The 11,420-nt window shown below is 42.8% G+C and overlaps 1 protein-coding gene and 1 long non-coding RNA gene across 2 annotated transcripts in view; one reads left to right on the forward strand and one right to left on the reverse strand.

Annotated features, from left to right (window-relative positions):
* Positions 1 to 11,420, forward strand: part of ino80 (INO80 complex ATPase subunit) — a 56,775-nt gene that overhangs the window by 5,416 nt on the left and 39,939 nt on the right. The window contains 16 exon segments of the mRNA XM_032542315.1: positions 95 to 298; positions 441 to 645; positions 1,270 to 1,337; positions 1,463 to 1,684; positions 2,035 to 2,115; positions 2,556 to 2,651; positions 3,897 to 3,956; positions 4,121 to 4,263; positions 5,404 to 5,488; positions 5,664 to 5,781; positions 5,949 to 6,034; positions 7,589 to 7,756; positions 8,120 to 8,253; positions 8,598 to 8,665; positions 8,838 to 8,931; positions 9,071 to 9,287. Coding sequence (XP_032398206.1) covers positions 95 to 298; positions 441 to 645; positions 1,270 to 1,337; positions 1,463 to 1,684; positions 2,035 to 2,115; positions 2,556 to 2,651; positions 3,897 to 3,956; positions 4,121 to 4,263; positions 5,404 to 5,488; positions 5,664 to 5,781; positions 5,949 to 6,034; positions 7,589 to 7,756; positions 8,120 to 8,253; positions 8,598 to 8,665; positions 8,838 to 8,931; positions 9,071 to 9,287 — 2,049 coding nt within the window.
* Positions 4,593 to 11,420, reverse strand: part of LOC116705866 (uncharacterized) — a 14,848-nt gene continuing 8,020 nt past the window's right edge. Inside the window, exon 2 of the long non-coding RNA XR_004336071.1 lies at positions 4,593 to 4,889. This is a non-coding gene — a long non-coding RNA (uncharacterized LOC116705866). The remainder of the gene's footprint in view (positions 4,890 to 11,420) is intronic.

Here is an 11,420-nt window from a genome sequence, read left to right on the forward strand (position 1 = left end):
GGTAAGTAAAGTGAACACATTGCTGTTAAACTGAACTTTTGAAGGTTAATTGTAGATTAAGTGCAGCAGTGAACCTCTGTTCTTTTTGTCCCAGTTGGCTCATCAGTGCATGAGAGAGGTTCGGCGTGCAGCCATCCAGGCCCAGAAGAACTGTAAGGAGACGTTACCCCGGGCTCGCCGCCTCACCAAGGAGATGATGCTTTACTGGAAGAAATATGACAAAGTGGAGAAGGAGCACAGGAAGAGGGCAGAGAAGGAGGCCCTGGAGCAACGGAAGCTGGACGAAGAGATGAGAGAAGTAGGTGGAGTAGAAATTGTGGTCTTTAGCCTCATATGGCTTTTGCTATCTACAGCTAATTTTGCATGGGAATATTTGCATCCCTATAAGTCTTGTAAACATAAAAAAAAAACCTTTCTCTGCCTATCTCTGTCTCTCGCAGGCCAAGCGTCAGCAGCGCAAACTGAATTTCCTCATCACCCAGACAGAGCTGTATGCTCATTTCATGGGCGGTAAAGCCAGCACGGGGGGTCCAGAAGGAGGGACGTCTCAGGAGGAAATTCTGAGCAAGCTGGAAGACTCCGGGGCGCACAGACAGATTGACATCGGGGGCGGTGTAATGGTCAACATGGGACAGGAGGACTATGGTATGAACAGCTCAGTCAAATTCATCCTGTTATTGGAGCAGAGTCAGTTAGTAACTGAAACTCTGTATTGATGCTGGACATGTTTTATGTCTTACTAAGTAACCAGACATATATCAATATCAATCATTAAAGGGCAAATGGGGCCATTAGCATTATATTTATGCCCACCTCAGTCTATATGTTATTTTTTCCCTCCCCTGTGTGTGTGTGTGTGTGTGTGTGTGTGTGTGTGTGTGTGTGTTGTTGGTGTGTGTGGTGTGTGTTGGTGTGTGGTGTGTGTTGTGTGTGTGTGTGGTGTGTGTGTGTTGTGTGTGTGTGTTTGTGTTGTGTGTGTGTGTGTGGGTGGGTGTGTGTGTGTGGTGTTTGGGTGTGTTGTGTGTGTGTGTGTGTGTGTGTGTTATGGCCGTTGTTTGTCAACCAGCAGATCACTTATCAATTACAATCTGCTGTTGACTAATGACGCTATTTTACAGTTAATTGTCTTTTGTGTAGTCAGAAAATACATGGTATTTCTTTGTAAAATTGTTTAAGACGTGAGTAATATGCTATTGTTAATATGCTAGAAATGTGGGCTTAAATTTGATTCTTTTGTTTAATGCACACGTTGATTGTGTGCGATTTCAGATAGCGATTACTACAAGTCCCAGGCCTTGAGGAACGCCAAAGAAGCCTACCAGATTCATCAAGAGAGAGTAAATTGATGCACGCGTGCACACACACACACACACACACTCACTCACTCACTCACTCACTCACTCACTCACTCACTCACTCTACGCTGTCTGTACTGTGCTAATCCCCAACTGTTTCCCTGTAGACGCGAATGTTTGACGAGGAGGCTAAGGACAGTCGCTGTGCGTCGCTCCATTCAGCAGTGGGCCCATCCTCAGGCGCCGGCTCTGGGTTTGGAGAGAGCTACAGCCTCTCTAACCCGTCCATCCATGCAGGTGAAGAAATTCCTCAGCCCACTATCTTCAACGGCAAACTCAAGGGTTACCAACTCAAGGGCATGAACTGGCTGGCCAACCTCTATGAACAGGTAGCCACGTCTGTCTTTGACATTAGAGACCTGTCTGGATTTGTTTGTTTTTGATCTATTGTGTCATTTTGTGGCTAGAGGTATGAGTTGCTAATCAATGGTAATGCTTTTGTAAGGGTATACTTATAATATGGCATTAGAATAACCCGGAATTATCTGCACTCACATGGTGTGAAAGCACTAACATGATAAATCAGTTGCAGTGTTCTCTTAGGCCAGCAGATGTTGAGAATGGATGCAGTCTGTGATGGGGTTTTTGGCATTCAAATGATTCCTTATTATGTGCTTATTTATACACATTGAATGACATTGAATGATATATTCTCTCCTTTGTTTTCCTCTCTCTGCAGGGAATCAATGGAATCCTGGCAGATGAGATGGGGCTGGGGAAGACCGTCCAGAGTATCGCCCTTTTGGCCCACTTAGCAGAGGTGAGCCAGAGCACCAGGCCAAAGGCTTTCATTCATCACACACTTCCAAAACGTTTTGTGGAATATTCAATTGTCTCTGCTGTTTTTACTGACCTATGAACACATCTAACATCCAGCTATTTTGTGCACCTGCATCCTTTAACCAGTCCCTTGTTACTGGCTGTGCATTTCACTCGATGACTCACATTTCTTGATATCATTGTTGTGAAACAGCTGATTTTCCACCACTTGAGATCGTTACGTTTCAGAACACCAAAACCAGTAAAAAAAAAATTGAATTCAGGGGAAATGTGTGCATTTCAGAATCGAGCTATCGTTGACAGGGAGATACATGCCGTGTTCCTCCAGGGTTTCCTGTTATCGGGTGCTCACTCACACATAACAAAGGCCACCTGTTGGGGTGGCTGACGACGTAGTCTTTTTTTCTTGTTCCTGCACAGAGAGACAACATCTGGGGTCCGTTCCTGATCATCTCTCCTGCATCCACACTCAACAATTGGCATCAGGAGTTCACCCGCTTTGTGCCCAAATTCAAGGTGAGAATCCTTGACACTGCTGAGTGAGCACGGCAGCGGAAAACCTGCACACACAAAAACACGTCCGTGGGAATCTTCCTTATTTCTTTCTCTTTTTTATTTTAGTGGTTTTCACTCCTCTAATGAACCCCGTGTTGCGTTGCTCTTGTCAAACATCTGAGAACTGACGAGGATAAAGGCCTCAAAGCTGCAAGCATGTCTAGAACTACCCATCAGGGGGCAGTATTGTACCAAGACATTGGTAGCATAGCCTATGTTATGACTCCAAAGCTGTTGTTGTAGACTTTTGAGTGGCTGCACTTGTAATCACTTTTATGCACGTCTTAACAGGCCTTTGACAGGCCTGTTAGTGATTTGATATCATTTTGCTATAGAGTAATTGATCCCAGAAGTTTGAATTTGTGAATATCTTTCCTACTTTGTTCACGTTAATTAAACCGTGAGCATGGAATGTTATGAATCCGTGTGCATGGAATAGTTTTTTTTCCTCCGCTGACCCCAGGCGGGCTCCGTAATATATCGGCTATGCTTGCACAAACTCACACACACAGCGCTGTGGCACTATCTTAATAAGGACCCGTCATTGACATAATGCATAATGCATTCCCTAGCCCCTAACCCTAACCATCACAACTAAATGCCTAACCCTAACCCTCACCCTAACCATAACCTGATTCTAACCCTAAAGTCTTAACCCTTAAACAGCCCTGTAAACTTGGACTCCCGGTTTTTGGACCCCACGGATATAGTTAAACACACACACACACACACACACACACACACACACACACACACACACACACACACACACACACACACACACACACACACACACACACACACACACACACACACACACACAGTTTGAAAATAAATCAATTCCAGTCTGTGTTGCTAATGAAGTGTGAAAAGACCCTATTACACCATTTGAAGATAAGCTTCCTGAAAACTCAAAGCAAGACTGACTAAAAACAATGGAATTCCAGTGTGCGTTGAGTGATGTAATGATGTGTAAATCTTTTCACATCACATTTTATTATCAACTCAACAACAGAAACTGTGATTCATACATGCTATGCCTAAATGGTTCCCTTGGGAACATCAGCGTAGCTCTGTTTTCATTACTTTGCTAACGTAAAAGTAAGCGTTTAGCAAGAGCTAAGTTTGGCTATAGGTTAGGTGAGTTTCTTGACAGAGCTGATTCACTGTTTCTTCTTGTTTGAACTTCTTTGGTTTGTCTGTTAGGTGTTGCCATACTGGGGGAATCCACACGATCGCAAGGTGATTCGGAAATTTTGGAGCCAGGTAAGGAAGAGAAGACAATGTTGATGATTATGAACACCCAATGTTGTGACGATACAATGCAATGAAATGCTTTGTTGTACTGCTTGCTTAATAATTCCTATTGTGGTTTTCTTTTTCTTGTCTATAACTCTGTCTCTATCTATGTTTGGTCTATGTCTGAATAGAAAACCCTTTACACGCAAAATGCACCGTTCCATGTGGTGATCACAAGCTACCAGCTGGTGGTCCAGGACGTCAAGTACTTTCAGAGGGTCAAGTGGCAGTACATGGTTCTGGATGAGGCCCAGGCACTGAAGAGCAGCACCAGGTAAAATATTAACATGCTCGCTGTGTCGTCATGAACACATCGCAGGGTTTCTGTGTTAAAATGTGGTGATACCCAATACTTGATTTTAGAGGACCATACTGGTGTTTTAGCCCACTCACTTAAAGGGGCACTATGCAGTTTTGGCCATTTCTTCGCTGTTTTCCCGCTTTTTTGCTTGCAGCTTTCTCTATAGAGCCCCCCTGCAGCTTCCGAATAGATATTTTGCAGCTCCTATGTTTACTTGTACCTGACTCCTCGCTCGGTCAGTCTGCTGTCTCCTCTCTTTCTGTTCCTCCAACAATGCTTTCCTAGTTTTCTGCTCCTTTTTCGCCGGCTCAGCCATGACGATAATGTGAAAAACTCCATCGCTACCTTGTTAGCCGGTACCTGAATGGGCGTATGTTTGCAGTGCCATGAAGCTATTCGTTACAGCGCGAGACCTGATATCACCCAATACTTCCTGACAATTCGGCCGACTACTCGCCGGCCCAAAGTTGCAAGGCGGGGTTTCCCGCTCACAGACGATAGTGGGGAGCGAGACGACCACCATTCAATCCAAAAAAGTCACATAACCATTCCAAAGACTCCAAAGCTGTTCAGTTAAGGTAAATTAAGCTACAAAAAAACTGCATAGTTCCCCTTTAAATGGAGTCAAAATATATGCTTACAATTTTGAAGATTTCACTTGATAGTGGCATTTTTTTAGTTGCACCTTTCCCAGATCAACCACTAGTTTCAGCAGATTTACCTATTTTTAACTAACGACACAAAAGAACATAGTGATATAAAATATAATGGTGAGTTTCACGTCTCTGCGAGTTAATTTGTATATTGTGCTAACATGAGTTCCTTTTAAATAGATTTCACATGCAGTTGGAATACCCTGGCCTGAACGTTTTGAAAATCAACAAAAAGTCTGAAAAGCTGTGTAAAAATGTAGTTGTTCATCTGTACAACTACATAAGTATGCATCATCTCATGGCTACTATTGGACACTGGCCAAAATCTACAAACCTGGTCACAAAATGTTTCGAAAAAGGTTTAAATCTTGAAATGAGAAACATACAGTCGCGTACAAATGGTGGTCCACAGCTTGAGTAATTGGTGTGATTACGGTTCTGGTTCCCTCTGTGTTTTCAGCGTTCGGTGGAAGATCCTTCTGCAGTTCCAGTGTCGAAACCGACTGCTGCTCACCGGGACGCCCATCCAGAACACGATGGCTGAGGTGTGTTTGTGTGCGTGTTTGTGTGTGTGTGTGTGTGTGTTTGTGTGTGTGTTTGTGTGCGTGTTTGTGTGCGTGTGTGTGTGTGTGTGTGTGTGTGTGTGTGTGTGCGCTCTCATGCGAGTCAATGTGAGCAAAAAAGAGTTCTTGACGACTGCGTGTTATTACTGTCTCTCAGCTGTGGGCCCTGCTGCACTTCATCATGCCTACATTGTTCGATTCCCATGAAGAGTTTAACGAGTGGTTCTCCAAGGACATCGAGAGCCACGCTGAAAACAAGTCCGCCATAGACGAGAGTGAGTACAAACTCTTGGGTCTCGGAAACATTTTTCCTTGCTTCCTATTTTCCGCCTGCCGACACGAGATATTTTTCATCATTGTCATGTCATTTATCTTTTATCTTTGTTCAGTGTTGCATGTGAAATGTTCTCTAGCTAAACACGATTGTTTGTTTGTGTTCCAGACCAACTTTCCAGACTGCACATGATCCTCAAGCCTTTCATGCTGCGCAGAATCAAGAAGGATGTGGAAAACGAGCTGTCGGACAAGGTAGATGAGCCAACTTTCTTCTCTGTATTTACTGAACCATGCTTTTTGTCCACAGCTGCACAGGTATTTGGACAATTGGACATTAATGCAATAGCAAGTCTCATTTATTATATGACAGTTTTTACCATATTTTGAGGGAAAGGTTTTCCACACGGTGTAATCTAAACGGGATTCAGGTTTTTCATGAAGATTATGGCGCACTATTGAACAAAATGATATAATATTACATTCTGTCAATACCATGTCGCCCTACTTCTTTCCTCTCCTGATTAAAACCTGCCCTCTTCCTCCATCCGTCTCCTCGTACACCTCATTGACGCAGAAATGGGTTGTAATAATCTTGTGCTGGCAGATCCTCTTGACAGATGTTGGACTCAGTCTCTTGCTGTCACACAAGACACACACTCACTCACACACTGTGGGAGTCTCGATACACAGAGTCAGAAGAATGGCAGAGTTCACCGCTCCCCCCACAGTGGTCTTTTTCGCTCTCCTTCGCACCCACATACAGTCCTGCCAGCCCACTTCCTTTTCTTCTCCACTTGTTGATTTCTCCCGTTTTGCCAGCACTCTGAAGCCAATAGTAACCGGCGAAGTTCCCTTGTGGTTCATGGTTGGGTTTTTACAGTTTGTTGATGTTCAATTTCATTGCTTTCATCAAAGCGTGACACTAGATCAAACCAGAGATTTGTGTTTGTGAAAATACTGTGTGTTCAGTGGAGGGATAACAAAGCAGTAACGCTGGATCATTTGTCTTCACTGTTGCCACATGTTATACATGTGGCCAAGCATTACTTTGTAAATCAATCTTTTTACTAACCAGGTCCAAAGAATTTTCATTCACTGTTGTCCAGGGCTGGGCAAAACATCAATGTTATATCGACATCGATACATGAGGCTAGCAATCGGCTCCGATTTTGGACATTGTAATATGTCTTTTCCTTTTTAAAGGCTACATTACAGTAAATTGATGTAGCTCTAGCTGTTTTATTATTTGCCTTTCCCCACTTAGTTATTGTATATACAATATTGGTGATAATTTATAATTTGTGTAAATATTTTGTAAAAGCACCAATAATCAATCCTACAATTTGCTGCAATATTGAAATCAATGTATTTTGTTAAAAATATTGTATATCTTTTTTTTCTCCTTTTTTTTTTTTTTTTTTTTTTAAGACATTTAGAAATTAAAAACAATTACAAACAATACACTGTGACTGTGAAAGCGTCCCAGGGATATCGTATATCTTATATTATATACTGTCATGTTATATAAACCTTCCTTTTTTGTTTAATTTCATCGTAAAATAATTGGATCCTCAATCAGCCAGAAACTAAACAAATACAAAAACAGTGTCACTGGCCAATTAAAATCATTTTCTTTTTTGATCATTCAGTTTTGAAGAAATGAAAATGTACAATTAGTAGGGATCAGCAAGATAGTAGCAATGATGGTGATTTAGTAGCACAGTTTTAATAGCTTAGTCGGTTTAAGACTTTATTATTATTTTTTTCATTTTTTTAACACACACTTGTTTCCCTTTCCGTCTCCAGATTGAGATCCTGACCTACTGCCAGCTGACGTCCCGGCAGAGGTTGCTCTACCAGGCTCTGAGGAACAAGATCTCCATCGAGGATCTGCTGCAGTCGTCCATGGGCACGGCCCAGCAGTCCCACAGCACCACCTCCTCCCTCATGAACCTGGTCATGCAGTTCAGGAAGGTACGAGCCGGGGCCTGGCCTTCTTTTGGCTTCCCGTGGAAAAATAGAACCAAGCACAACAAAGACGATCACGGCTGTAAAGAGCATGGGTTGTTTTGTCAGACGCAGCAGTCCCGATGATTAATGGCTGTTATTAATCCTAATAAATTGAGGATTTTTTGGAGGTATCATTTCATTTAAAACTTGTTTTATTTTTTGTTGTACAGCAGATTTTCAAAGGATGTTCCAAAAGTAATAATAGAGCTACATTTTATGAGTGGAAATATCATTTCAGATGTACAACTAAACAATGAATTGGCAGTCTTTGAGCAGTGCTGGTGCCTTTTTTTCTTTCTTCTAAATGCACCGTCTGTTGTGTTTTAGGTGTGTAACCACCCTGACTTGTTTGAGCGCCAGGAGACGCGTTCTCCTTTCCACATGTCCCTTAAGCCCTACATCATGTCTAAGTTCCTCCACCGTCGTGGCCTCATCCACGCACACAACCAGGCCAAAAACAAGTAAGTCCTTCCACGCAGATGCACTTCCGACAAGTGTGCTCGAAATCCAGTGAAAGCAGGTCTCTACGTGCTGCGTTGTTTGAATAGGATTAGGTTTACATTTTAAATTTTAAATTACTGTGTTCAACACTGTTGAATATTTACTTTTTCTGGGCAAATCTTTGTTCCTGTGCACATTTGCTGATTCAAGCTATTATCCCATATAAAGCTATTCATACTAAAAAGTAAGGGTCGGACTGGAATGTAGGAGGAGTCTGGAATTTATAATCACAAGACAATTATGTCTCTGTTGCTTGTACTCACATTAAGTGCTGTAACTCTGTCTGTCTCTACTTCCTCCTCAGATTACTTCAAGTGCTGTTGTCTCCCTTCTCTCCAAATCACATCCAGCAGTCTCTTTTTCACAGAAAAGGTGAGAACTAGGAGTAGTTTCACCCCAGGTCTTCTCTTTTTCTCCTCCTCCTTCTTTGTTTTTGTCATTTCTTCCTCTTCTCCCTGTGTGTTATTTCCACCTTTGTCCTTTATTTAGTTTCTTTGTTTAGTTTTCATATTCTTCATTCTATTTTCTGTTTCTACCCCTCCAGGTGATGACAAAGGAAGCTGTTTCTCCTTCCTGCGCTTCATCGACGTGTCACCGGCTGAGATGTCCAATCTAATGCTGCAAGGCGCCTTAGTAAGGTGGGCTTTAAGTTCCAAGTTTCAATTCTGTTAAATAATCAATAACTGCCAACTTTACACAGTAGATATGGTTATAGCAGTATACTTTAAAGGAGTTCTATCTTTTCCTATCCTGCCACCTTCTATTTTTCTTTCACAGATGGTTAGCCCTTTTTCTGTCTCTCAAAGCTGCATATCGGCTACACCATCAGCGCCTGTTTGGCCTTGAAGAAGAGGGTCAGGAGAACGCGAGACACTCGCGGGTGGAGAGCGGGAGGTCACAGCCCAGGAGCAAGTGTCTGTCTCGCAAGGACCTCATTTTGTGGCTGAACAGACCCACCAATTTTGTAAACACGAAAGCAAGCCCTGTTCTACAGGTGAGAAACACACAACACACACGCACACTCATACTAACATCTATGTTCAAACCCCCCTTGAGTAGCCATCTGCAGTGGATGTGGGTGGAGGACAGACAGGAGGAACTCCAGCAGTAAGGCATGTGCTGCTGACAATGCTAAACACTTTCCCACAGAGCATCAGTCAGTGTTTGGCCACACAGCTCGCCCTCTGCCCTCGGCTTCTTCTCCCTCCTCTGGTCTCCGGTGTGGAACCTAATCCCTTTGCAGCCCCGTGACCCAGTAACATTGTCCTCTCCATCTCTCTGTATGTCTCCAGGGTCTGTGCAGTCCAGCACCACTCTGTACTACTAGTGTCAGACGTGCAGAGAAAAAAATAGGACTAACATTTTAGTTTCTCGTCCAGAGCAGGTATGCATCTATTTCTGCAAAAATGTAACATCAATATGAAAGCCCTTCTGTTTTTGACACAATTTTAGCGATGGATACACATTAGAGCCATATAAATATATCCATTTAAATATTTTGGTGTGATATGTAAACTATTTGGCTGACTGCTGTTTTTTTCAGCACCCCAGAGGCTACAGTGCTTACAGGGAAACTGGTTCTGAGAACACCGATGGTCGTAACAGAGGTTGGAGTTAGTGTCAATACTGTAGACCTTTTATGGAACCAATGTAGGGCTGCACAATTAATCGAGTTTTAATCACGATCACAATTTTGGCTTCCCGCAGTCAAATTTTCGTGATGGAGCGATATTTCAAATGCGTCATCATTCCGTTTATAGAAGGCTCCAGGTTTTTTTGCAAAGCCAGTCTACCGTTCTGTAAACCACTGTCTGATCATGAGCCAGTCCGAGTTGTTCCCTGCACCGCGCAGCTTAGTTTCTAGATGAAAACAGCCACAGAGGATAGAGTAAGCCCCGCCCCCATTCACTCACACGGCTCCCAGGAACATGAAGAGACACAGCTTCTGTCCACACTTCAGACATTTGTCCACAGTTTTGTTATTAACACAGTTGTATATTGTTAGGCATGAGAGACAAACCTGTATTTGTACCAGTGTTTCCGCGGGTAACTCCTATCGCGGCCGCCACGGCGAAAAACACAGAAGAAGTTATTGAATGCAACTAACTTCAGTTGGTAGAGCAACAGCGTGTGAGACGGAGCCTGCGGGACCTGGGCGAGAGATATGCCCCATGGCCAGAATATCATAGTTCATAAAAATGCAGCGCAGTGACGATACAGACATTTCATACACACGACGTGTGTAACTGTGTGTAGGCTGTACATCCATCACACTCCCTGTCTCTCCCTAGCTCTTTTAGTTAGTTATTGTTGAAAACAAGTGAAGGAGCTTTCTCAGAGATACATTTAAAAAAAAAAAAAAAAAAAAAAAAAAAATCCTAGGCTTTTTATTTCAGATAATTTTCATTTATGTGTGTTGCAGCTGTATGTATGTACAACATACAACTTCAACATAAGAGGAATGTAGCACAATATGGATGTGAAAGCAGTTATAAATAGCCTCTGTGACAATAAAATGGGTCATGATAAATGTTGTGACAAAATAATTGTGATTATCATTTTGGCCATAATCATGCAGCCCTACACCAATATGTTGCTGCTGATTTATGGGAGATTTGGAAACAAGTTGTATATTGTTCCATCTAACTCTTATTGTAGCTTAGCAGTCTGTAATGTTTGTCAGTTCAGTATCTTAGAGGATAAATGGAGCAAATCACAGTTGGTTTCCTGCACTCAAATGCTTTCATATGTGTTGGATTCTGCAGAAGGAAAACCACCGGTTTACATTGAGACATCCCATATTTCCTCCAATTCTTTTGTATTATTTGGCAAGTTGGAAACCTAATTGTTGGTGAGAAAGAGACAGTACAAAGCATAGGTGCCAGTTCAAATAAACGGACAGCTGCGGATCTACTGTTTTAGTCACTGTTCTTCACTTAAACAGTTACCCAACTGGCAGACGTGTATCACGTTACCGTCCTCTACCATTTCTCACTCAACTTGTTGGGTGGAAACGACTCAGGAGAAATTGCTGTCGGGGTTATTCCATTCACCTCATTCTCTCTTGGCCTGACACGCTGAGTCAGGCAGCTGCCGAGTGTCTTAGCTCCCCCCCCCCCCCCCCCCC

The sequence above is a fragment of the Etheostoma spectabile genome, chromosome 18 (genome assembly GCF_008692095.1).
Source record: "Etheostoma spectabile isolate EspeVRDwgs_2016 chromosome 18, UIUC_Espe_1.0, whole genome shotgun sequence".
NCBI classification, from domain to species: domain Eukaryota; kingdom Metazoa; phylum Chordata; class Actinopteri; order Perciformes; family Percidae; genus Etheostoma; species Etheostoma spectabile.